At 46.3% G+C, this 27,838-nt stretch overlaps 1 protein-coding gene across 2 annotated transcripts in view; it reads left to right on the top strand.

Annotated features, from left to right (window-relative positions):
• NWD2 (NACHT and WD repeat domain containing 2) overlaps positions 1 to 27,838 on the top strand; it is a 935,261-nt gene that overhangs the window by 809,878 nt on the left and 97,545 nt on the right. For both annotated transcript variants that reach the window (XM_069631827.1, XM_069631828.1), the window contains one exon: positions 11,103 to 11,247. In XM_069631827.1, coding sequence (XP_069487928.1) covers positions 11,103 to 11,247 — 145 coding nt within the window. The remainder of the gene's footprint in view (positions 1 to 11,102; positions 11,248 to 27,838) is intronic.

Here is a 27,838-nt window from a genome sequence, read left to right as displayed (position 1 = left end):
GGGGCATGAGCGGGGGGTGGGGGGTAACAGGAGAGAAACACGGGGCATAAGCGGGGGGTGGGGGCAACAGGAAGGAGACACAGGGCATGTGCGGGGGTGGGGGGCAACAGGAGGGAGACACGGGGCATGAGCGGGGGTGGGGTGAACACAAGGGAGTCACAGGGCATGAGAGGGGGTAGGGGTAACAGGAGAGAGACACGGGGCATGAGCAGGGGGTGGGGGGCAACAGCAGGGAGACACGGGGCATGACCAGGGGTGGAGGGCAACAGGAGAGAGACACGGGGCATGAGCGGGGGGTAGGGGGCAACAGGAGGGAGACACAGGGCATGAGCGGGGGGTGGGGGGAACACGAGGGAGACACGGGGCATGAGCGGGGGTGGGGGGAACAGTAGGGAGACATGGGGCATGAGCGGGGGGTGGGGGGAACAGGGGAGACACGGGGCATGAGCAGGGGGTGGGGGAAACAAGAGAGAGACACAAGCATGAGCGGGGGTACAGGAGGGAGACACAGTAATGAGCGGGTGTGGGGGAAACAAGAGAGAGACACAGGTAATGAGCGGGGGGGTTGGGGGGAACTTGAGGGAGACACGGGCATGAGCGGGGAGTGGGGGGTACAGGAGGGAGACACAGGTAATGAACGGGGGATACAGGAGGGAGACAAAGGTAATGAGCGGGGGTGGAGGGAACGGGATATCCGCTCCTCGGTCCTCCGCAGGCCACCGTGTACCGATGGCGTGTCTCCTGCAAGTCTGCAGCAGCCTGGGACGTTCAGGAAGTGTAATCCACATGAGCCTCACACAGCCCCATTGGAGGTCCCGCTGTCCTCTGATCTAATCGCATCGTAATTTTTGCTTGTTACGTTGTAATAATCACTTGTGAAGTCTAAAGTCACCGCAAAGCTTGCCACAGATGCCAATATACGAACAGTAAACTAAGATGGCGGGCGTCTCTGAAAATAAGACGCACTGCACACTTTACTACAGCCAGTGGGAGAGCACGTCAGATATCCGCGGACATCAAGCAAGTCGCTTGCCCAATCCCCGTCCTGTCCGCGGAGCGAACAGGTGATATCACTAATTTTTTTCACTTACATTTTTGTCTTTTTTTTAAAAACTACTGGACGGATTTACACCAAATACAAAAAAAGCACGCTTTCGGGTCCAAGCCACTGCTCCTGCTGCAAATTTGGTGTAAATCCGTCCAGCGTTTTGGGCTGTAGGCGTGAGCAAAGTTTTTTCCCACTATGTCTATGGGAAAAAAAAAAGTTTTGGGACCCCCGTATAACTTTGCCCCCCCTGGACCAAACTTCACCAAACTTTGTTTTAAAAACAGGCGGGCATAAGCGGGGGGTGGGGAGAACACTAGGGAGACATGGGGCATGAGCGGGGGGTGGGGGTAACAGGAGAGAGACACGGGGCATGAGCGGGGTGTGGGGGCTATAGCTGGGAGACACGGGGTATGTGCGGGGACAACAGGAGAGAGACACGGGCATGAGCGGGGGGTGGGGGGCAACAACAGGGAGACACGGGGCATGACCGGGGGGTGGGGGCAACAGGAGAGAGACCCGGGGCATGAGTGGGGGATGGGGGCAACATCAGGGATACATGGGCATGAGCAGGGGGTGGGGGGCAACAGCAGGGAGACGCAGGGCATGAGCGGGGGTGGGGGGAACACGAGGGAGACACGGGGCATGAGCAGGGGGTGGGGGGCAACAGGAGAGAGACACGGGGCATGAGCTGGGGTTGGGGGCAACAGGAAGGAGACACAGGGCATGTGCATGGGGTGGGGGGAACAGCAGGGAGACACAGGGCATGAGCGGGGGGTGGGGGGAACACAAGGGAGTCACATGGCATGAGAGGGGGTGGGGGTAACAGGAAAGAGACACGGGGCATGAGCAGGGGGTGGGGGGCAACAGCAGGGAGACACGGGGCATGACCAGGGGTGGAGGGCAACAGGAGAGAGACACGGGGCATGAGTGGGGGGTGGGGGGCAACAAGAGGGAGACACGGGGCATGAGCGGGGGGTGGGGGGAACACGAGGGAGACACGGGGCATGAGCGGGGGGTGGGGGTAACAGGAGAGAGACACGGGGCAGGAGCGGGGGTTGGGGGGCAACAGGAGGGAGACACGGGCATGAGCGGGGGTGGGGGGAACAGGAGGGAGACACGGGGCATGAGCGGGGGGTGGGGGGAACAGGAGGGAGACACGGGGCATGAGCAGGGGGTGGGGGGGAACACGACAGAGACACGGGGCATGGGTGGGGGTTGGGGGGAACAGGAGGGAGACACGGGGCATGAGCGGGGGAACAGGGGAGACACGGGTCATGAGCAGGGGTGGGGGGGAATGGGAGGGCGACACAGGGCATGAGCGGGGGGTGGGGGAGAACAGGGGAGACACGGGGCATGAGCGGGGGTGGGGGGAACAGGAGGGAGACACAGGGCATGAGCGGGGGGTGGGGGGAACAGGACAGAGACACGGGGCATGAGCAGGGGGTGGGGGGATACAAGAGAGAGACACGAGCATGAGCGGGGAGTGGGGGGTACAGGAGGGAGACACGGGTAATGAGCGGGGGATACAGGAGGGAGACAAAGGTAATGAGCGGGGGTGGGGGGAACGGGATATCCGCTCCTCGGTCCTCCGCAGACCACCGTGTAGCGATGGCTTGTCTCCTGCAAGTCTGCAGCAGCCTGGGACGTTCAGGAAGTGTAATCCACATGAGCCTCACACAGCCCCATTGGAGGTCCCGCTGTCCTCTGATCTAATCGCATCGGAATTTTTGCTTGTTACGTTGTAATAATCACTTGTGAAGTCTAAAGTCACCGCAAAGCTTGCCACAGATGCCAATATACGAACAGTAAACTAAGATGGCGGGCGTCTCTGAAAATAAGACGCACTGCACACTTTACTACAGCCAGTGGGAGAGCACGTCAGATATCCGCGGACATCAAGCAAGTCGCTTGCCCAATCCCCGTCCTGTCCGCGGAGCGAACAGGGGATATTAAAGGGACGTTATGGTTCCAAGTAAAACCGAAAAACCCTTGAAATTCGCCAGTTATGGTAAGCTAAGCAACCATAACTCGTGCCACCACCATGCACTGCTAAGCCTAACACCCAGTACATCACAAATGTCATTGATGACATCACTGATGACATCACATGTCTGACCAGGGAGGACAGCCGAGAAGAGGATACTGGGGAGGACACCTGAGAAGAGAGAGGATACGCCCAATTCCTACACTTTAATATAGTGGCTAGAATAAACTTGCATCCATAGTCCTGAATAGAATAGGAACAAATAAGTCACCACAGCGGTTAAAAACTCTTGTGAAAGGGATGAGTTTAAACTAGATGTCGGGGTAACATTAGAGGCAGTGGTCTCTGTAACCAGCTGGAGTTCGTCTAGTCTGTTAACGTCTGCCTTATGTGTTATTTGTTGTGATGTCATAGGTCAAAATTTTTCCTTCGAGGAACTTGCATAAAAATTACGCGATTGGATACTTGAAATATTGTAGAGTATAACCATATGTTTATTGATTAAAATAGAAGATATAAAAGTTTGTGGAAAAATGGGATTGGAGCTTGTGACGATTGGTGCTCACTCATATTGTTGAAATTGTTTAAATAACAAAAAGCATTAACAGGTGTTATATAAGGAGAAAGTGAACAGATTTAAGTATGGAAGACATGACTCCATTAGTACACATGTGCAAACAGTTGCCAAAACATGCACCTAAGTTCAAAAAGTACAGTGCAGAATGGGTTAAAGAAACCGCAAACAAAATGTTTATGCCGTGGCCACAGGGTGGATCGTTATCTAAAACAGTCCAACAGCACATGACGACATATTTGCATGCCACATACACAGGAATAAAGTTAGACAAACGCCTAGCTAGTCTAGAGTTGTGGAAGATTTATCAAAAGGATGAGGAGCAAGAGCCGCCATTAGACTGGACACTTAACGTATGCACACCCGCCCCATCTGAGACAAAAACTGAGGGCAGTAAGAACGAAGGGTAATACCCGCTAAGAGAACTTAAAACAGTTACAGGGTATAGCAATCCGGCATATGAGTCGCCTACGCAAAGTAGTGATGAAAACCTAGACAAGGATAAAAATAGAGATATCACCTCCAAAGTCCCGAGAGACAAGGAGAGATGTGAGAACGAGAGAAAAGACCAGGCACAAGCAAGTACATCTCTTGACACGGAGAGAGAAGGCAAAAGATGGAAAGGAAGCGAGGACAGAACTGATGAGATAGCATTCACACAGAACGAATGGATGGGAGGGCAGATTTTATTGAAACTCGATGGTAAAGGTATAGATGACGTGAAACAAAAAGAAAAGCTAGATGATTTACAGAGAAAAGAGAAGGAAAAAGAAAATGAACGTAGAGATGCAAAGAAAGAGGAAGAAGACAAGGTAAGAGAAGAAGCGAGGAAACGTAGAGAATTCGATGACGATGTAGAATGTAAGCGAAGACAGAGAGCACGCGATCTTGAATTTCTGGAAAGGGAGGTTAAAAAACCTGAGCCAGTAGTAGATTGGGAAGGCATAGAAGAATTCTTTCCTGAGTGCGATTCAGGACCAGGCACGCCTAGGGCAAATATCGAAGATGACTTCGACACCAGAAGTATCAGAGACGATCGATAGAATATATGATGAAATGGGCTAGAACAAGTACCCCAACGGGAGGGGGAAGATGAGCGCCTGGAGAGCACTCAGCTGTACGATGTTGATGACGTCTCCCAAAATAGTAGAAATAGAGAATTGTCCCTAGATAGATTGGAAATCAGTAGGAACAAGGAAGATGTGAGAAGTTGCACGAGTTGGGCGCAAGCAATGTCAGACTCTGAAAGAGAAGAGTATGAGGAAAAAGAGGAAGAAAGGGGATGTGAAAAGTGATCCTCAGGAGGGAAAGGGATAAGCTGGTCATACTCTAGTGGATCGGCACTGAGGGCGTCAGAGTCAGCCAAACAGTCAGACTGACGCGAAGAAGTATCTTACGGTCAGATGGGGGTGTCTCAACCACCCTATGTGAGCCAACTAAGGACATTGCCAGGTAGGCAGCGATGCAGGAATATTACTCCTGCAATAGACAGAAGAACAATGAGAGAAGAGAGAGAGGGCCATGTGTCCCAATTTCCGCAGTATATTCCATGGCCACACATGGATCGGGAAAACCTGAAAAATAAGCTTCCAATGTTGACATCGGGAGCCGGAAAATGGATACACAAGCTAGAGAAAATGACGGGAGGGAACACATTATCTATAGGGGATATCAAAGGTCTCTTAATCGCCATACTTGGTGATAGAGCTGACGATGGTGGACACGGGCAGGCTACCCTGGTGTGACCACAATTAATACTGCGCACTACGTAGCACCATTTAACAACTACAGAGCCACGGTGTGGAAAACACTACGATTGTTATATCCGGATACTTCTGACATGGGAGCCATCATGACTCGGAAGATGAAGGAGTTGGAAGACCCTTTGCTTTGCATGAAGAATTTCCAAGCCGCGTTGGAACTCGAGACTCGTGAATCTTGGGGGACATCTATACCCGTATTTTACCATATATTATGCCAAGGGTTGCCAGAGCAGATACAGAAACAGCACAAGAAATCGGTAGGAATCAAGGCCAAACCGTGGTCTGAAATACAGTTGACCATCACACACTATTGCAGGCTGCTGCAAGAAAAGAATCGCAAAAAAGGGGCTGCAGGAAAAGGTGAAGAGGCAAAATTAGTGCAGAAGAAGTTGTCAAAATATGCCATGGAAGGGGCAATGATAACTAGCACAGACGGGTCAAGCATGCGGCAAGTCAATAACCTAGAACAAAATAATCAGGGCAATACTGGGTTTTATCCCAGGGGAAGAGGATTCAGAGGAAGAGGATGGCAGAGTAATCAAGGAGGCTTTCAAAACATGCAAAATGGCAATCAAGACAAGTCAAGGCATAATGCAAAACGGCCAAGGAACAGGAGCAAGTATGGGGAATCCACCTGTGTTTTTACAACAGGGAGGAAATAGAGTTGCACAGAATCACACGGTGCAACAACAAACTCTAGCAGCACAGCAAAGCTTGCAACCTCAGAATTCAATGAGTTTTCCACAAGGACAGTCTCAACAGTCGCCGATGCAACTTTCCACAGCTATTTTGGGCTTGGAGGCACCGATTTGGAGGCCCTTGATCTCTGGGTTTGGCCAAATTCTTTGGGCAAAGGGCTCCATAACCAAGGTGAAGAGAAGCGGGGACAGAGGCCATCCCTGTCTGGTCCCATAGGTTAGGGGCATAGGATTAGACACAGAGCCATTGACCCTGAGGAGGGTCTTCAGGGAAGGATAGTTGGCTAGTACAAGTTTTCAGAAGGTCGGCCCGAAGTGCAAGGCTTCCAGGGTAAGACGCAAGAAGGACCAGTCAACTTTGTCAAACGCTTTGGTTGCATCTAACGCCAACAGTGCTAGCTTCTGCGAGTCCTGGGTCACGATATTGATTAGGTTTAGGGCTCTGCGTATGTTATCCCCTGTTGACCTATTTTTAATGAAGCCTGTGTGGTCTGGGTTGATGATGTCGGGCAGAATGCCTGCCAGGCGGTTCACCATGATTTTGGAATAGATATTAGCATCTATGTTCAGGAGGGAAATGGGCCTATAAGAACCATTGTCTCTGGGGTCTTTGTCTGGCTTGAGTAGGAGTATAGTAATAGATTCCTGCATCGAAGGGGTGACAGACCCCGACTCACCAAATAGTTGAAGAGGTTGACCAAAGGGGGGATCAACTGGTGGTGGAACATTTTATAGAATTTAGTTGAGTATCCGTCAGGGCCTGGGGCTCTAGCTTCGAAGGATTTAATAGCAGCGTCAACTTCCTCACCTGAGATTGGGGCGTGAAGACTCTCCCAGACAAGGTAATTTGGCTGGGGAAGTGCCGCTTTCCGCAAGTACTCCAGTTGTTCCTCCTGGTCTTGTGGTGCTGTGGTCATTACCTCGGACAGGTGGGCCGCTGCAAGCTGAAGTTTTTCTACTTCCACATATTGGACCTTGCCTTGTAGGTCGCGGAGCCCTATGATTGTGTTTTTCCTCTTCATTTTGGCTAACTTTCCCAAGAGCATTTCATTCGCCTTGTTATTTCTGGCATAGTAGCTTTGCTTGGATTTGGCTAACAAATGTGCTGTGTTAATGGGCCTCCAGTCTTTTCCGGGGAGCTTGTATAGCCCGGTGGGTTTTTGGGGACCAGCCCTTACGTTTATGATCTGCTTATGAATTGCCTATGTATTCAGATGATACGGTATCAGAGATAATGCTAGAAATCGACCTATTGCTATTTAGAACTCTGTATTATGTAAACTACTGATTGCTATTTCTTTTTACGTGAATTTACTGAAGCCACCTCAATGATATACATGTTGCATTGTCTTCATATCTTCATATTTTATAAATAACAAACTATGAAAAAGACTATAATACTATATTAAGATGGAGTATGTATTGAAAGGCATCCTCTAAGCTATCTTGCCAAGAAGATTTGTATAAGTGAAGGTCTGTGTATTGTGTATGTTATGACTTTGAATGACATGGAACTGAAAGACCTTGTTTGCCAGCCAAAGCATGCATTATTTTGAGGAATAATGCATGCTTACTTCTGTATTTTCGCCTTATGAACAAATAGGATACTTAATTCTTGATAAGGATAACAGCTACTAAGTTGACAAAATGTTGGGGAAATACTCAAAGGACTATATACTGATAGGTCCCTCTATTTTTAGAATTACTAAAAAAGGTAGAATGTACGAACAAAGTTGCATGATTCAGCTGTTCGGCTTTGTCATAATGATGTCATTGCATTAGGTGCTGATGATGTCATCACGCACGTGTGGTGACTTCATCACTCCTGCGTGTTCAATGAGTTATACCCCTATCTTGTATTTAATAGAGGGACTCTTGAAGCACAATCACGAGCCATCCTAAAATGAGGACCATTTTCTGGAATTTGATTGCAGATTGTGAACTGCTAAAATAAAGGGATTTTTGAGCTTATTTTTTGCCATTTTTAATTTCTGAATTTTTGCAAATTTCCTCCCCTAAATGTTGTCTATCGATAAATATATGTTCTTTATATTTCAGGCACACATTTTTTGGGGATGATAGACCCATCACCATTGTAACGTTTTTTACCTAGAAGATATATAATTATGGTTACTTTTACTTACCATGAGGCATGCTCTATGCATATAAAAATGCACATTATTACCGAATTCCCTTATCTTTTCTTATAGGGAGTGTGGTGGGTCAGAAGAAGGAGACGGACATAGAGGTGCTATTTCTGCATGGATGATATTCAAACAATAAACAAACGCCTATCTATCTCTGCCAAAAAGAGGTGTTTCCCAACCTATCAGAAAGCGAACTAGGGTGCTCATTGTCAGTGAGGTAGTCCAAAGTAAAGTAGTCCATCCTCTGTCCAAAAACTACCTTACGCTGAACTTATCACTAAGGGTTGTATTAACCAACACAACAAAAAGGGGCTCCATGAGAACGACTTCCTTCTCCTGGACAGGCCATCTCAGACTTAAAAGACTATCTTAAGCTAGTTCCTTGTGACGTAGGTAGTCAGTTCCTGTAATTCCTCAAGGGGACTATTCCACCTTCTGTCAGGTATCCCCTGTCTTTACTTATTTGCAGTTCCTTGTTTCCCCACTCGAATATCTTGGCCTCTACTCCTCTAGATTTCCTTTATATCAACACAATGCTGTAAGTTATAGGGAGCAGGGTGTTACGGGAACACCCCCGCAGCCCCTGTTTTTTTTTTCTTTTTCTCAGTTGTGCTGCGGAGCTGTCCCCCGTAACACCCCGCTCACTATACCACACAGTATAGTGAGCGGGATGTTGCGGGGGATACCCCTGCATGCCCCGTTTTTCTTTTTACGTACCTACAATGCATGCCACCAAAGGTTCGAACTTTTGGTGTGTGGATCTTTGGTGGTATGCATTTTTGGATTTTTTGTACAGTCAGACCATTTTCTTTTTGGTCCGATCGTACAATTCCCTACTCCTGAGCTCTTCTTCTTCTCAGTGGATTTGTGTTGGGTTTTAATGTTAGAAGTTACGTTACAATAGCAAACCGTGGTCTGTTCAGGTTGTTTCTTTTGAGGCAGTGATGGTCTGAGGAGTTCATAGGAAAGTGGGGCAGAGAGTTCTTCACGGAACGGGAGTCCTTGTCCCCAAAAGGGGAATCTCTCCTTTTGAAGTCCCACTGATCACCACTCCACGAGGGAATGTTGTGTAGCAGGCTCACCTCCCTAGCCTTACAGGGAAGAGATCCCTTCTGGGGAGAAGTGCCAAGATCTTGGGAATAATCACAGGAGCCAACGACATAGGTTGAAGACACAGATACCCCAATAAATGTTACTTAAATAGAGGTGTGGGGTAAAGAGTGGAAATCGGAAGTTGTGCATTAAGGTCAGGGGTAGTGGTGAAGTTATGGAAATATTGAGAGTAGAGGTAGTAAAGTGTAAAATAGTGAGATATACTAAGCCAGGAGATAAATGGGCAGGATAGTAGATTCCATGGATAAACCTCAGTACTAAGGGCAGGAATTTGATGAGGGAATATTTTTGCAAAGAGAGGTTGCATGCAGTGTGAAGTTGTAGATTAAGATTATGGAATAATAGATAGGATATAGGTGGTAAAGTTCCATACTTTATTGTGTGTGGTAAAATAGTATAGGGGGAATACCAGGAGGCAGCCGAAACTATAGTCCAACTTGACGAGAACTAGGGTGGAGATTAGGGACTTAGTATCATGATAGATGAAAGTTTTGGGTCAGAAGTCCACCATTTCTAGGAGCCTAGCAGTCTCAGCAGAAGAATGGGTGAAAGGTTATATGTGCTGTTGTTGTCAAAGAATAGCCCTAGGTTGGGAGCATTGGGGGATGGGGTGCGGTGGTGGGAATGAAAATACTAGAGGGTAGGATTTGATGTCCTATGGAATTTGAGCATCTGACAGCACAAATAAATCTAATGGCTAATGGTGGAGAAGAAATAGAAAATGATTTGAATGTCAACTGTAAAAAGATGACATTAGAAACAGATCTACAAAATTAGTTTACAGGAAAAGGGTTGTCTATAGAGTGAAGAGCAGAGGGCCAAATCAAACGATATGCAAACACTCAGTGAAAGCGGGTAGATGAGGATGAGTCATGATTCCATGAGATGGAAAAGAGTAATGAACCGGCATGAGGTGATCCATTCAAGGACAATATGACTCATTACGAGGCTGGTGGTAGCCGTGCCTTTAATACAGGCATGGCTGCCGCCGGTATTCATTTGTTTCCCAGTGCCCAGAAATGGGCAATCACCGGGTCATTACGGCCTTGCCGGACTCGGTATTTGCCCATTCCTGATCAGCGGAAAAATTCTTCCCCATTCCCAGTTTGGCCCCATTGGGCTCAATGGGAATGGGGAAGCCGGATGCACAGGCGGTGCCTGTGTATCTGACGTTCTGTGCTTGCGGGTGCCTTTCATTCCACCAGGTCAGACCTGGTGGAATGAAAGGCACCCACAAACCCAACTCGGAGTTTGCCGGTCTGGATACAACGGTACCGGCAAGCTTACCGGTACCGTTGTATCCGGACCGGCAAGCTCGTAATGAGGCCCAGTTGTCTGGAAAGTCAAGATTAGAGATTACCAGGAGGAGAGTGGGTTGATCAACGGCCTTAAAGGCAGGCGAGAGGTCAAGGAAGATGAGGAAGACTGAAAAATGAAAGATGCGAGTGGCCAGCAATTGTGAAGAAGTTTGAGATAACAGTGAGGGCCATTTAGTGGAGTGTTGCCATAATAGTGTTGTTGTAATCTTCCAGCTGAAAACTACTGCCAAGTGCAATAATCTTAGATATATATAATGTCCTCCTCTGCATTCATCAGTGGGGTGAAGACAAGCTGCAACTAACAGCAGCATGTGTTTCATGCAACAGTGCGCAGAACGGCTCTTCTGAGAACTCTGCGAATTAATATGCAGTATTTTACATCAGCTATTTTGCAAATGGCCTCTGATCTCTTGTATACACTCTGTGAATTAATGGATATTTTGCCTGATTTCGCAGATGGACTCTTCTGCAAACTCTGTGAACGAGAAGAAATGGAAGGAAATATCAGAAGAGATTAAGAAGATTTTCAAAACGGCTGTTACGCTGCTGCATGAAAATGGAAAAATGAAGCAGAGCCAAACGAAAAGATACCTGTCTTCTGGTACGGTACATTTCTGGCCCATTAACTCAGAGCACTCTCAAGGCACTGAACGTTTCTCACTCACGTTTTAGTGCGCTTCTCCTGTGAAGCAAATATACAAGCGATCATGATTGCCTAGCTAGTTCTCCTTGCCGTAATCATGCCATTGGAAATTGCAGGTGTGCGTGTTTGAGAACTGTATTAAGATGCCATGGGCCCATGTTGTGTATTCTTTCGTATCCCATGCTTCATGCTGGTTTCCCTTTTGAATTTGTTCTATCTTCATTCTCTACAGTGGACTTTTTTTGTTATCAATTTGTTTGCAGTCCAATGTAAAAGCAAATGTCAGGCAGCCACAATAGCCCCACATGGTGGCGATCATGTCATGATCAATACCATATACCCCGGTAGCAACAAGGGAGTCATATATTTGTTACCAACACATACAAGTGCAAAATAAAGGTATGAGAATTCACATTTGTTTTTGTACTAAAATTCTAAAAGTGGTTTCATAATAATCATAATCTAGAAACACAACTGCACTTCCACGATTTATTAATGAACTTACGTTAAGGTGATTCATGAAATGTGGTTACAGGTAAGCCTGAGTGTGGCAAGACATGCTTTAAATGTACTGCTGTGGAGCACACAGTACCTTGATGGGGATATATGTCTTAGAAGTGCTGACATTCAGGAAAAGAAGGCTCATGTTACAGGAAGAGCACTGTGTCGCGTTTCTTGGGGGTGTCACTGGGAAGGGCCCCATGCTCACAGAGGGAGGTCAAGGACATAGGGATGTGGTGATGATGGTTGAGTGCACAGGCCGCATGTCAGAATACACCCTGGACAAGCTACGCCTATTTCCTTGATCAAATGTGATCTTTCCTGAGAGGTGCAGTCTGCTCAGCTTGAGTGAACCAGAAACATGTTTGCATGTCTTACGCATTCCTTTTAAATTTCAAGACATGAATTCTCTTTTTTTGATCAGCTGCTTTATGTATTATTTGCTGACCACCACCATTGTGATTAGAACACCCAATGTGTTGCCCTTGTGTAGTTAGATTGGGATCTTCCTAGTTTGATGTTTGATATTTGATGTGTTTTGTTCTGCTAGACAAGAGTCATTTCAGTTATGACTAGGGAGGACTCCCGTGTAGCACTTCCAAATGGGCGACGATATCGAAGACCATGGAAAGGTGGTGCCCGGTAAGGATAGTTCATTGCACCTGGTCCATGGATTTTACTAATTCTGCTTAGGTGGTCTTCATTCAGTGCTACACTTTAGTAGGAATCTTGAAGCTGCATTCTCCAGGAGGTAGTCTTTCTCTGGATGCTTGGTTCCACTTTTGTAGTTGGGTGACTGCTCTTTCGACATTTTCTTCTAGGATACAAAGCTTTAGTTTGGTATTTTAACAGATTTTCAAGGCCTGCTGCCAGTCTTCTATGACATGAGTGTGACAGGTGTTTGTTTTGTTATTGCAGTGGCTGTTTGTCACCTGAGAATGCACGTAGGATGTAATTTATAGAAGTCAAGACATTTCGTTTTAGGTTTTTTAATTCTAAGACCTATATAACCATCAAGGTACTGTCTGTAAACTCTGAAACCAAAAACCTTACATACACATCAGTTCATACTCTTGATATTACAATTTCATTTTTATCAATCATACCAAGATGTAACTATTTCAATATATTAAAAATCCATTAAAATCCATACACATACACAGTTTATAGTAAAAAAACAATTATACACTTTCAATAATAAATACAATTGTCTATAAAATTCAATAAAAATGAATTTCTTATCAATTGACAATCACGTGGAAAAGGGGGGTCCCTATTGTAACAATGGCCCTCATTACGACCCTGGCGGTAATGGTATAAACGGTGCCGGTAAGGCACCGGCACCCTTTCTACCATTCTGCCGAATTAGCGGGTGCCTGACAGTCTGCCAGGTCTTACCTGGGGGGCTGTGCGGCACCCGCGAGCAGAACTCGTGATTGCACCGGCACCGTTATCAACAGTGCCGGTGCAACCATGCTCCCCACCACCATTCTGCCCAATGGGGTAGAATGGGGACCGGGAGCCCGGCAATACCATCCCCGCGAATGGGCAATTACATTCAACTCGTAATGGGCTGGTTATTGCCCAATCGTGGGTGGTAGTGCCGGTAGCTACCGCCATGCTCGTAATGAGGCCCTAAGACTTAATTGAGCAGTGTACATTATCCATATAATCATCAGCTTTCAAAGATTTACACAGGGGGGTGATATGGTCTTCATTGTGTGTTACCTATATTATTCTTCACTAAGCTTCACATTGCGTATTCAAACAATACAGCCAAAATTCATTTGTTTTTATCATGTTGTAATCATGAGTCAGATGACCCAAAGTGGTCATATAAATATGGCCCAACTTGGGACACTCTGTCAACAGATGCTTAGCCGTTTCGATATTTCCAGCAATTTCACAGATTCTACAAAATCTTTCTGCTCTGGCTATTTTCCATTGCCTGCCTCGAATGGCTCTAATAGCAAGTTGATTATTACGAAGCAATAATCTAAATCTTCGTACTTCTGTGCCAGGGCAATGGATATATATGATATATATATATATATGATATGATATATATGATATGATATTTTATTTATAACGCACTCGTACACAAGTGTTTCAGAGCGCGACCAATGAAAGGGAGGGGAACAAGGGAGAACTTGCTAGGCCCAGTGACATTAAGAACGCGCAAGTGCATGGAGAAGGGAAAAGGGGGAAGTGCGTGGAAGGGGGAGAAGTGGAAAGTGCAGAACAGAGGAGAGAAAAGAATAAGTTAAATAAATGAATAAATACAGGCAATGAAAAAGTGGTAGTGCAGCCAGCAAGTGGCAAGTGCAAGATTAATCAGATAGGGTATATCTGATAAGTGCAGAGGAAGTGTGGGGCACTGTATGGTTACAGATACAGAACCCAGTGCAATGGGAGGCCCGGAGGCAGTGCAGGAGGGAGGCAGGGTGAGCAGGTACGTGGGCCCGAAGGACAGAGGGTGTCCAGGTGCACAGTGCCAAGAGAGAAAAACAGGTCAGCAGGGGAGAAGAGGGGCAAAGGCGGAAGCGAAGAGGAAGGTCTTGAGCTGCTTCCAGAACTGGAGATGGTTCTCCTCAAGGTTCAAGGTGGCCGGTAGGCTGTTCAAAAGGGAGGCCCCAGTCGAGGACAGAGACCTGCCCCCAGCTCGTTTCTTTGAAAAATGACTAATCCTGAGGGAGTTAGAGGTAGAGGAGCGAAGGGCTCGAGAGGGGAGGTATTTGCGAAGGGGTATTTAAAGGTATTTCGGACCCAGGTCCCAGAAAGCATTGTGGACAATGCAGAGGGTTTTAAATGTAATCCTTGCATCCATTGGGAGCCAATGAAGGGATACGATCCCAGGGCTTGAGGCCAAAGACAAGTCTCGCAGTCCTGTTCTGGATTAGTTGTAGAGGGCGGGAGTGGAGGCAGGTAGATTTAGAAAGATTTAGAAAGAGGCTGTTACAGTAGTCCAACCTGGAGAGAAGCAGAGCTTGAGAGACAGTGAGCGTCTGGGGGAAGGAGAGGAAAGGCAGAGTACCTCTGAGGAGGTGGAGTAAGAAGTATGACTTTTTAGAGATGTCAGAAATGTGTGCAGAGAAGGAAAGTGTGGAGTCAAAGATGACCCCGAGGTTCTTGGCCTTGCAGGTGGTGGTAGGAGGAGGGCCAAGGGAGGCCGGCCAGAGAGTAAGGGCAAAGGATGGTGAAGGTGTACCTATGAGGAGGATCTTAGTCTTGTTGGCATTCAGACAAAGATCGTTGGCAGTACACCAATTTTGAATGGCAATTAGGCAATCAAAAATGAGGGAAGGAGAGGAGGTGGCCGAGGGCAGCCTTAAAATTAGTTGAGTGTCATCAGCATAGCAGTGGAAGTTTAAGCAGAAAATGGAAATGCAGTAGGCGACAGCTGCCTGGCATTGGTTGAAAAGCCAGGGCGAGAGGTTAGACCCCTGGGGAACACCACAGGCAGAGACAGAGATCGATGAAAGGAAGGACCCAAGTTGTACCGGGGAGGGTCGATCAGAGAGGAAAGAGGCCAGCCAGACCAGAGCCTGATCAGTGATACCCAGGTTGTCACGGAGATGGTTGAGCAGGGTGTGTGGTTGACCGTGTCGAAGGCAGAGGAGAGATGAAGTAGGATAAGGACAGATGGAATGTTAGAGTCAAGGTTGGAAAGCAGATCTTCACGGGTGTTCAGGAGAGCAGTTTCTGTGCTTCTGGCAGCTCTGAAGACAGATTGGTGGTCATGGAGAGAGCCAACAGAATTGGAATGAAGGTTTAGCTGAGTGATGGCCAGCTTTTCCAGGAGTTACCCAAAAAGGAAGTAATGGAAATTGGGCGATAGTTAGCCGGACAAGAAGGATCGGCTGTGGGTTTCTTGAGCAGAGGATGCACAATGGAGTGCTTCAGGGGAGAGGGGAAAGATCCAGAGTCAAAGTAGAGGTTGCAGAAATCGGCAAGGGCCGGAGCAAGGTTATCAATGTGGTCCTTAAAGGTTTTAGAGGAGCAGGGATGGACTTGATTTGATGAGGCTTTCATAGATCGGACTTGTCTAGCAACCTCATCAGGTGAAAAAAAAGGAAAGGAGGAGAAAGAGGGTGGCGGGGTAGCTGGAGGAGGGACAGCAAGCAGAGACAGAGAGGGGAGAGGAGGGGGAGTGGAGGAGAGGGTGGACAAGATGTCCTGGGTTTTAGAGATAAAGTGAGCGGCAAGGGCATTGCAAAGAGCCTGCGAGGTGAGAGGGGGGGTGGAGACTGCAGCAGGGTTGGCCAGCTCCTTGCAGATTTTAAAGAGTTCTGATGAGTTGTTAGATGCCGCAGAGACACGGGCTTGAATGTGGACTATCTTCTGGGAGCGGACAGAGAGTCTGTATTGCCTTTGGAGCAGGTGGCAGGGGATGAACAAGAAGCCCTCCATTCTCTTTCAGCTGCCCTACACTTACATTTAAGTATAGCTAGGTCAGAGTCATACCAGGAATTGCACTTGGCTTTGGACTTCAAACGGATCCTCATGACAGGGGCACGAGCATCAAGAGTATCAGAAATAGAAGAGTAGAGAAGGTACAGGGCTGTGTCTGGGTGTGAGTTAGCCAGAGGACAAGGGGGGGAGAGAAGGTGGCAGTGAAAGCCTCAACTGATACGCGCTTCATGGGCCGGATGTCTGAGATGGTAGGTGGTAGTGTTGGGGTAGGCTTAGCTTGGGGGGGAAGAGAGAGAGAGATGAGAGGAGAAGAGGCAGTGGTCACTCCAGGAGAGAGGAGTAGCCAGAGGAATGGAGAGGAGGAGGCCAGAGGAGATCAAGACATCAAGTTTGTGACCGGCAGAGTGAGTCAGGCCAGAGGGGTGGATGGAGAGGGATAGTGAATCGCAGAGGTCGAGAAAGAGCACAGATAAAGAACAGGGAGAATCCAGATGGATATTGAGGTCACCAATGAGAAGGAGTTGAGTGGTTGAGGCTACACCTCCTCTAGACCGGTTGGATCTCGGAGCGGAGAGGATCTTGTAGCCGTCAGGGAGGAGAGTGTCAAAACTCATGACTGAGCTGGCCGTGAGCCAGGTCTCGGTAAGACCGAGAACATCAAGGTATAGTTCTTCGAGGTGGTGGCAGATGTCAGATGAGTGTTTGACAGCCGAGCTAGAGTTGAGAGTGGCGAGATGAAGAAGGTTGCCATTCTTAAAGACCTTCCGGGGAGGGGTACAGATCAGAGGTACGCCCTGCGGAGGAGAAAGGGCCCTAGGAGGGGCAGAGGAGGAGGAGAGAGAGGGCAAGGTAGCCAAGGGGGGAGAGGAGGGGACAGCAGGAGATGAGAGGAAATTGATTAGGCGAGGGAACCGTCTATCAAAGAGTAGGAGATTAGCCTGAGGGCCTTGGACAATGACAGTGCCACTTAGGTAGACATTAATGATGACTCTGGAGGACTCAAAGAAAGCCATGAGGACTTCCCAGTGGGTGCCACCATTAATAGGAGAGGAGGAGACAGGACAAAGCACAGTGATCATATTAGTCCATAGATCAGGTGAAGGAACGAAAAAGAGAATGTCAGTGAGGGTTTGTCTGGCAGAGGCACTAGAATAGGTATTGGTGATGGGGAGACCTGGGTTTGAAGCCAAGATATCCTTTTTGAATTTCTTCTTACCAGACCTAGTGAGCAGGGAAGGATAGTTGCTAGAGAAGCAGTTGGAGTAGATAGGAGAGATAGATAACGCCATGAGTGAGTAGATAGAGGAGGCAGTAGGAGAAATATGCAAGAGAAGCGGTAAGGAACAGTCACTGGGCTAGCCAGTTACAATTTAGGACCTGAGGTGATATGGAAAACACACCCAAATCTGACTTTCAGAACAACCTAAATTGCAGTTACAAAACACACCCACATTTGACTTTCAGAACAACCCAAATTGTAATGTTAAGGCTACATTGGTGAAAGAAATGAGGTAAGAATTAGAGGCAGGTGCTGAACCTAGAGCATTTGATAGCGTACCAGGAGACCAGTTGAAGCTAGCAGAGGGAAGAGTGAAAGTCAGTTAAGGGAATAGAAAGGGTAAGCAGAAGGATGGAAACGAACCCATGGAGTGGGAGGTACAAGAGTCTTAGTGGTCTAAAATCATGCTTGTGAACTGACAGCACCCAAGAGAGTCAAGGTGTGGTATTGGATTCATGTAGCGAACTGGCAGCGAACAGGGAAGCTGACAGGGGCCTTAGAACAACAGGCTGGCTAAAGCCTGCCGGTCCCCGGTTGGCCAATAAGGCTGGCCAAGTGGCCAATCGCAGGACAGCTGATGGTGGAAAGGTCTAGAGAGGAAGCCACTGTTACAGGAAAAATGCGGTGGCCATTTTGAAAAAATGCCACAAAAAAAGGCAAATAAAGGCAGATTGAACTAATAGGGATTTAGATGGATAAGATAGCTTTGGGGTTTCATAAACTTATGACATACTAAAGTAGCTTGGCTGTAACTCCATAATGTCTGTAAGTAATTAGACACTTTACTGTAAGTAATCATAACACAAACTTTGCATTGACGGGTTGCTGAGCATTTTACTAAAGTGCAAACATGCAGCATTTTAAACAACTCACTTTCATTGCATCATTTATTCATTTGAATTTTAACAAGAGTCATCAAGGTGCTACTATGCTATACAACATAGTTGAATGTAGCCACTCCTTTAACTAAAACAACAAAAAACTGCCAATTATGCCTTTTTTTGCATGGCGGAATGCAAAACCTAGGTAAAAAAAGCATGCATAGTAAAATGTGTAGCCACAATATACTTAGACATAAATACAGAAAGTTGGGGGTATTTGAAAGATTTTTTATCAGCGCTGGGTATAGCTATTTTAAACCACAGTTCACTATCTAAACCAAGTCAAGGCAATTTCCCCCCTAACATCATCAAATGTAGTACTCCAAATGTAAAGAATTATTCGGTAGTTATAGGGCAGTATCCTGTGAGCTCCTTTTTGTTTGTTTCCATAGTAGACAGAAATTAAAACATATTTGTTTTTTGTCTCCAAATAATACATTTAAATTAAATGATATCAGTTCATGTATAATAAACATAATTTGCTCATATTTGTTTGTTGCTATAATAAACAATTTGCTTTTATTTGTTTGTTGCCAACACAGGTTTTGAGACCCTTGGCAAAAAGTGACATCTCTACAATGAACATACATATTTTAGCAATTTCCTATTCTTCTATTTTCTGCTTGCCAGATCCAATTTTAATCACTGAGTATATATACTTGATGAAATGAAATAGAAAAAATCACAAAACCAAAAAAATATATTAGTAATCAGTACATTGAATAACTTCATTGTACTATTCATAGTTGCAATATGTAACCCAAATTGATATTTTGTTTAAAAAATACATTGATTTCCGTAACTATTAGGTCCTAACTCTGAATATTATGAAGTGTAAATGTTATATCATGATCAATGCTATCTTTGGATTCACAATCAGTTATTCAGTTATGCAGGTACTTATATTATGAATTGGTTTCGATTTAACATTCATGTTAATTAACCAATAAGAATCCCTAATATCTCCATTATTTCGTCTTTATTTTTATATATCTGATAAATATTTATTTTAAAAACAGTACGTGTCTCTGCTTTATACAAGAAATGTGCTACAATATATCACTAACCTTGTGCTTTCCTCTATCGATCATTTCCTGCTTTTTAAAAAAAAAAAAAACTTTATTTCTCCAAAGAGAGTTACATCAAAACTGGGCCACAGGCAGTCTACACAGTATCATGTTTAAGTTAGGAAGAATAGGAGTAAAGAAAACAGTAGGGTGTAAACATATCTGTTTGTTTACATCATATCATTCACTTGTATATTTCTTTAAGGAGACGACAGTACATCACTTCCCTCTTCGGGGATCATGTTACATAAATAAAGTCGGAACAGCGCCCATATGTCCTTGGGTCGGCATACTGATGGTAAAGTTATAGTGAATTGTTCTTCGCATTCATTAATCATTGACAGGTCTTTCAAAAAGTCAACTCTTCTGGGGGCTTCTGTGGATTTCCAGCATTTCAGGATGTTTTGCTTTGCAACTACACATGCTACATTGAAGAGATGTCTGGTGGTCTCCGCCACCTTACCAATATCTCCGAATAGATACTTCCGTGGGGAGGGTGTAGCCAGAATTGTAGTGATGTCTTCTAGAATCTCTGCTACCTCTCCCCAGAATTTAGCCACAGGTGGGCAGTCCCAGTACATATGAAATGAGTCCGCCTTGGGGGCATTACATCTGGGACATTTCCCTGTGTGCCCGTCTACGAACATAGCCAGTTTGGTGGGGATGTAATGGAGTTGATTAAGTATTTTGAATTGGATGTGTCGCAACTTTGAGTTCATAGAGACATATTTAGTGAGGTTGCAGTATCTGAGCCAGCTAGTTTCACAAAGTTCTACCCCCAGATCTCGTTCCCAAGCCTCCTTAATGTTGTTACTTGATTTGGAGTGTGTTTGAACTAGGTTGTATAGTGCAGATACACTCTTCCTGTGACCCGCTGGTTCCGTCATCGCCCCGATACATTCATGTGTGGGTAGTTCGGCCGGGAATGTAGGCCATTTAGCAGTGAAGACGGCTTTCATTCTGTGGAATTGAAAAAGTTGGAGGTGCCCCCCTCCCACTGCCTCAACAAAGTCATTCAGCTCGCACAACTTGCCATCTGGGAACATGTTGCGCATCTTGAATTGCTTCTTTGGTTCCCACGCATTTTGTATTGTCTTATCAAATGTATGTGTTATGCCAAAATAATTCCATAAAGGTGTCTCTGGATCGTATGGGTACGTAAGACTGATCCTTCTATACATCTTGAACCATGCTTGTGCAGTGGTGCTGACGGGATCGTATTCGCAGGAGTCCTTCCGCTTGGGGTCGAACATCACTGATCGTACGTCCGAGGGAGATGCTGCATATTTTTCCAAGGGGATATGCGTGGCCGTATCCTCCGGGTTGAACCAGTGTCTCGCGAAGTGGGCCTGCGAAGTTAAGTAGTAAAGTTCGAAATCAGGTTCCGATATCCCACCCTTTGAGAAAGGTTCCGCCATTTTGGACCATTTCAGCCTGGCAGTTTTTCCCGCCCATGCAAATGTAGAGGTCAATGAGTTGAGCTTTGTGAAAAAAAGTGATTGTCCACATATAATGTGCATTTTTCCCTCGATACCATGATGCCCAGGTAGCAGATATGCACAGGGGACCACTTAAACCCTTGTATGTTAGTCATGTCTTTGGTGTTGGGAGTAAGTGGGAACAATTCGGACTTGGCAATGTTAACCCTGTATCCTTAATTTTTAGAGAACCTCTCGATATCCGCCATAATGGGGGCCACATTTTCTTCGGGATGTCGGATGTATAGCAGAGTGTCGTCTGCATAGAGGGAGATTATTTGGGGTGCACCAGGCTTTCTGAGCCCCCTGTGGGAGTGGTATTGCCGCACATATTCGGCCATGGGTTCTATGGTGAGCGTGAACAGTATGGGGGAGAAGGGACAACCCTGTCTGGTACCTCTATTTAACGGAAACAGTGATGACATTATGTGGTTGGTTAGGACCCTTGCTTCCGGGCATGTGTAAAGTAGTTGAACACATTTGACAAAATAATGACCCAGTCCGAATCTCTCGAGCACCAGAAACAGATAAGACCAGGAGACTGAATCGAAAGCCTTTTCAGTATCAAGTGATGCTACTATTGCATTCGCCTTGGGGTCTATCTGCTCCATCACTCTGAAGAGTCGTCTTACATTCAGGGCCGTGGATCTAGTCGGTATGAAGCCGGCTTGGTGAGGGTAAACCAGTATGGACATATAGGGGAGTAGTCTAGTTGCCAGAACTTTTGCAAAAATGTTTGCGTCCGTGTTGATGAGTGAAAGGGGTCTGTATGAGCCCATGTTATGTGGGGGCCGCCGGGGTTTGAGGATGACTGTAATTACTGCTTCACGCATAGTGTGTGGTAATATTCCCCGTTCCATCGCCTCTTCCCAGACCTTCAACAGGGCCGGGGCTAGCTTGTCCTGAAGTTCTTTGTATAATTCCACTCCCAGTCCATCCGTACCCGGGGCACTGCCTGGGGTCAAAGCTTTAATTGCCTCTGTTATTTCCTCCAGTGAGATGGGGGTGTCTAACAGCCGTCGTGTTTCTAGGGTGAGGGTTGGGAGGTCGAGCGCATGTACATAATCTGTTATCTCATCGCTCAATTTGGTGTCTCCGTTAGAATACAGTGTCTTATAATACTCGGAGAACGTGTCATTAATGTCTTAATCCCGATTTACCATGTTCCCATTTGGTGTCTGGATGTTATTAATGGGGGTATGATAGCTCTCGGCCTTGAGCATCTGAGCAAGGAATTTCCCTGCCTTGTTGCCTTCCCCTTATCTAGGAGCCTGGGGCAGCCATGTACTGAATCTCCCATTCCGCTAGTTTATTAAATTCACCAATGTCAAGTGTATATCAGAAAGGGCTTCTTTACTGTGTGTAATAGTATATTCAAACTAAATCAACTTGAGTTTTGCTTCCATCATATCTAATTCCCTCCTGACAGACCTCAGTAGCCCTGAGAACTTGGCCATGATCGCGCCTCACACCCATACCTTAAAAGTTTCCCATATCGTGACATACTTGTCTACAGTTCCTTCATTTAGTTGAAAGAATTCTTATATTTCAATGTGTAATGATTTGCACACATGTGGGTCTCTTAGCATCGCGGGCGGCATTCTCCAGCATTTAGAAAGTGGAGTGACGTCACGGATGGTCAGGGTGATTGATATGGGGAGTGGTCCGAAAGTGTGCGTGGGTAATTCTCACAGCTCAAGACCGAGCTTGATAGTGTAGAAGCCAATAATCAATGCGGGACTCAGAGTCATGCACTGATGAATAATAAGTGGAACGTTTTTTCCTGTGGGTGTAGCTCCCGCCATATATCTACCATAGACATTTGTTGCATTATCTGCCGTTTAATCAATGCAGCCTTAGAAGGGGATCGGGGGGAAGCTGAGGACCGGTCAAGGGTCGTGTCGAGGATCGTGTTGAAGTCACCACCCCAAATTACTGCCGCATCTTCAGCAGTGGTTAGCATGTTATGTATGGTGTTGTAGAAGTCAGGGTCATCGATGTTAGGGCCATATGTGTTGACAATAACAACCTCTCATTCCGCCACCTCCCCCCAGACCAGAACATATCTCCCCTGAGCATCTATTTTAGTGTCTCGAAGCCGAAATCCTAGTCCCGGATGGATCATTGTGAGAACCCCTTTGGAATGGGAGGAGTATTCAGTATAATATCTTAGCGGGCCCCACTTAGGGAGAAAGTTAGTACAGACTTGACCGAGTGCGTGAGACTCTTGTAAAAGTATGATATGGGGGTTATGTCTGGTGATATATGCTGCTGTTTTCCCACCTTGATTGGGTTATTGAGACCACGGATGTTCCATGAAAGGAGTTCAATAGTTATACCTTGGCAACCTGTGCCATAATCTTCCTTTGCTATAGTAATATGACTCCGTCTGTATGTGCTGTCTGCTATAGTAGCCGTGTCCGATGCAACTAAACTCTCAGATTTTAAACATTTGTCCATTGTAACCAAACTTTGTATCCCATTCCCACCCCCTCCCGCACCATCAAACCCAACCCGATGATGTGTCCCATTCCCCAAAACTCCCATAACCTGTGGAATTCTCCTGAGGGTAGCTTGTTGCAGCTGCATGGCCTCCTTCGACAGATCCCCACTGTAACAGTTATTGTTCATTTGAGCTATACACACTTGTTGCAGGCCCTACAGCACGTAGAAGGATCTCGATTCAGGCCCAGCTCAATCAGCTGAGTCAGGGTTAGCTTCATCCAGGCATGGCTGCATGTTTTAGTCCCGTGCCCGCTCCCTGGGGGGATAGGGATATTTGCTTCGACATATGCCATGGCTTCAGTGGGATTTTCAAAGAAATGCGACCTGCCCCCGTATTGGATTCCCATCTTCGCTGGGAAGATGAGGGCATAGGGGATGTGGCGAAGCTGTAGTTGTCTCTTGACAGGTTCATAGGATCTCCTTTGTGTTTGGACACTGGTCGAAAAAACCCGGGTATATGTGCACTCTGTTTTCCTCATAGTGTAGGGTACCTTATTGTCTGGACAGCCTTAGGATCATGTCCCTGTCCCTGTTGTTAAGTAAGCGTGCAATTATCGTGCGTGGAGGCGCTCCAGGTTTAGGTGGTGGTGCCAGAGTGAGGTATGCCCTTTCCACAAGGAAGTGATCGGAGAAGGATTCTGTGCCTAGAAGGGATTTCAATAGGTTTTCCACATGGCGCTCCATCAGACCCTTACAGAAGGATTCTGCAATTCCGACAATGCGAATGTTGTTTCTTCTAGATCTCGATTCGAGATCCTCACACTTAGCTCGGGTCTTGCGCAGGTCTCCCTTCAGCTGTGCAATGTCCCGGCTGTGTTGTGTTATAGCATCTTCGTTCGTGCTGATCCTGTTCTCTGCATCCGTAATGTGCACGCTTTCCTTATCAACTCTAGCCTTCAAGGAGCTAATTGTTGCCACAATATCGTCCAGCTTAACATTTACTGCCAAGAAGCAATTTTGCACCATAGTCATCAGGCAGTCTTCTCTTGCGTCGGGTGGCACCTCAGCCTGGCTGTCTAAGCCCATTGGTGTGGTGACGGGCGAGCCGTGGGGTTGGAAACTTGCAAAGGAATCCATTGGGCCTTTTTTTTGGCGCCTGTGCTTTTCTTCTCGTGGCGGCCCATGTGTTACCGATGTTAGTCGAGAGTGGGTTGTGTTCTCCCACGTCTCATGATGGTATGGGCCCTTTTCCTCCACTTAGTATTGTCTGAGTAAGTATGGTGTCTTATCTACACGTTCCGCCCCGCTGGGTCTAAACGTACTAGGGTTTGCTGCAATTGGCAGCGTTGATAGTTGAGTCTAGTACTGATGGGCCGTGTCTCACGGCCCCTCCTAGTTGTTGCCTAAGGTCCATTATATTGTGGGTTTTAACACTCGGGCCGGGACTCTGCGCGCTTGTTGGTTTCAAGGAGTCGCTCGGTTCCTTCTGAGGATAGGCCCATACACAATTTCAACCCACTTGCATGGGTGGTTTATCGTGCATTCCCCCTGCTTTCCCAGGACAGTCAACTGTGGCAGCCGTATGTTCAGCCACTCTGTTACCGAGAGGTTTTAAGGTGGCTTGGGCCTTCAGCAGCAAATGCGGGCCCCAATCTACAGAGCTCAGTGTCCCAATGCGGATTCCTTGAAAGTGAGCAGTATTAAGCCGGGGCCTGCTTGAGATGGGGCCATGAACGTTGGATTTTTGATAGCCGGCAGGCCAGGACTTCAGCCTACAGCGTGTACACTCAGTGTAGTGGCTTGGCTTGGGCTTAAACACAGTCTGCGTATTATATGGGCTCAATCAATGCACCAAGTCCTTCATCGATGTGTGGATGCTACGCGGTGATTTCTGCTGCTTGGGTTGTCTCCCCACACGCACTATAGGGCCACGAGTACTGCCTGTCTGGCATTCGCTCCTTCCCCCTCAGTACAGGGCACGTACCTCTATGCTGTTGGCGGGCCTCGTTCTGCTACTCCACCTCACTGGAGGATCTGCAATCAGGACGGCTCCTTCGTCAATCCCCCTGTAGCCCAACGAGGGGCACGAGTGGCAGCAGAAAGCCAGCCCGGGACCAGCAGCCATCTCCACGCGGTTGGTGGTATGCCCACCGGTACGCTGAGGCGAGGTGCAGGGGAGCCTCCGGGTCCTCCTCCGCTCGTTCCAGGATCTGCCGCACACTGGTGGAAGGAAGCTCTGAGGAATGTTGTAGGCGGAAGGAGTGGACGGGCACATCCACATCAGCGGGACGGAGGCAGCGCCCCTCCCCCACGCGGCCCTGCTATGATCTCGCAGCCGCGGTATGGCGTAGGTCTCCTGTGGATCTGTGTGGCGGATTACAGTCAGTGGGTCAGCCCGCCCCTTCTTAGTTCGATGCGAACTCTGCAACGGGGCTGCGGTTTTTGCTCAAAGTTGCTCAGAGCCTGCAGTGCACGTTGAGGCTTCAGGCCAAAAGGGTATTTATGGTCTTGTTGGCTCCAATCAGGATTAATTTAGTATCACGATAGTCAGGGGATCGGAGCTCTCAGCTTAGGCAGCCATCTCGATTGCTCGCAGCAGCGCCCCCGCTGATCATTTCCTGCTTTTAATCAACACTGAGTTGGGATTAAATGCAGTCATTCATATCATGTCTCGGGAGGATAGCTCAGGGGCAACGTGCTCGCCTTGGAAGCAAGACGACACGGAGAACCACAGGCTCAATCCCCGGGTCAGTGCTTAGAAACCTCTGGGTATTAAGCAAGTTATACATAACCTAGCATATCATATCTTATTCCAATTGTCCATTGTGTTCAAACAGTTTGTTTTCTTTCTGTTTGCACTCACTGTAACAAAGCACATTTAATATAATTTAGTTGGCATCTTGTCATCCCTTATATCTTGCCAATTTATAATATCATATGCTGTTTCTTTCAGTTGAAATATATGGAATATTTTGTGATGGGATTAGCAGTTATTATACTTCTAAAAATTAAAGTAATAAGTCTTACCTTATGTCTTCGCCATTTGATTGCCATTTTGGCATTTATATACAAAACCTGAACAATGAAAAAGGAGCTATTTCTAGCTATTATTTCTGGCGGCTGCCATCTTGAGGTGTGTTTTGACGCTCTACTGTTTGTACCAAACTGTCCATTATAATTATGCCTTTGGCTCTAATCATCTTTTTACCCAGTATTCAAAACATATTGGTGTCCCCATTCTTTGTCAAACATCTGTGTTATGGTGTATTTTGCCACATGTTCGCATGTCTAAGGTTACTATTTTGGCATATACATGCATGACCCGAACATAGAAAAGGGACCATCTATCAATAATTGTTAATAAACTTTGTTAACATTTTCATGCCATCAATTGTCAGGAAGTTTGTATGTGAAACTGATTGTGTCAACAAAACACCATCAATAGTTTTCATTCAGAAGTGTTTGCATCATATCTCTAACTAGTGGTTTCAATCCCTTCTAGAGAAATGTCGACAAACAGTTCTGCGACCACACATAAAACATTTATGAACCGCATTATGAGAAAATTCATGAAGAATTACATTTAATTTGTGCTCCTTATTTAGACATTCTTTGATACTTCTGAGATCAAAAATTAATTTGGCTTCAATTTTCCGAAGTTCTTTTTCTGGAATTGTTGTAAATCAACTTCACCCAAAGCAATGTGTCTGTTCAAATCATCCCTATAATGAGTTGATTTCCAGGGGTCAACCTTAGGGTACTCAGCTTTGTTCATCCAAATAAAATATAGGTATTCTCTTATTCTATATTCTATATCATGGATGTCTTATTGTACTTCCAATGTTAACTTATATTGCAGGTGCATACCATCATAGAGACTACATGCATGGTTTGACAGTTAATTAAATCTTTCACTTCTATTACACGGTTCGTACATGTAGTACATTTTTGAACTTTTGGTATGGCATACCCACATATGCTGCATGACCGGCATTTAAAGAACCCCATAGGTTTTGATGGCAGCCACCTTTCTTTATTATCCTTAATTGGTGGCATGTGTCTTAATATCATTAAGATAATCTCCTAAAAAGGGATTAAAAAGATAATCTTGTTCCCCAAGATAGATGAATGAAAGATAGTAGTGATTTAACTCTAAACAAGACGACTATAAGAGTCAGTATGAGAAGGTCACCTTTTAAGATGCAGCACGCTTGCCTGAAACTTAAAAGAAGGAATCCTGTTACAGAGCCCAGAGATTCTACACTGCTCCAAATAGAATCAATCATTTCAAATCAGGAGTGCATAGCTATTGTATAAAGCTCTGCATAACAGCTTCCTGCTAGATTTGCAGGGTTATATGTCTCTCTACCAGCCAGAAAGATACCTCTATTCATCCAATTAGAAATCGGTTGTAAAACACAGCTTTACAGAAGCGTAATTAGTGAATAGAAGATATAGGGGACTACGGAAAAACCTCTGGTGTAA

Source organism: Ambystoma mexicanum, chromosome 6q (genome assembly GCF_040938575.1).
Source record: "Ambystoma mexicanum isolate Mex_15411 chromosome 6q, UKY_AmexF1_1, whole genome shotgun sequence".
In the NCBI taxonomy this organism is placed as follows: domain Eukaryota; kingdom Metazoa; phylum Chordata; class Amphibia; order Caudata; family Ambystomatidae; genus Ambystoma; species Ambystoma mexicanum.
This window is presented reverse-complemented; position numbering and strand designations above follow the sequence as displayed.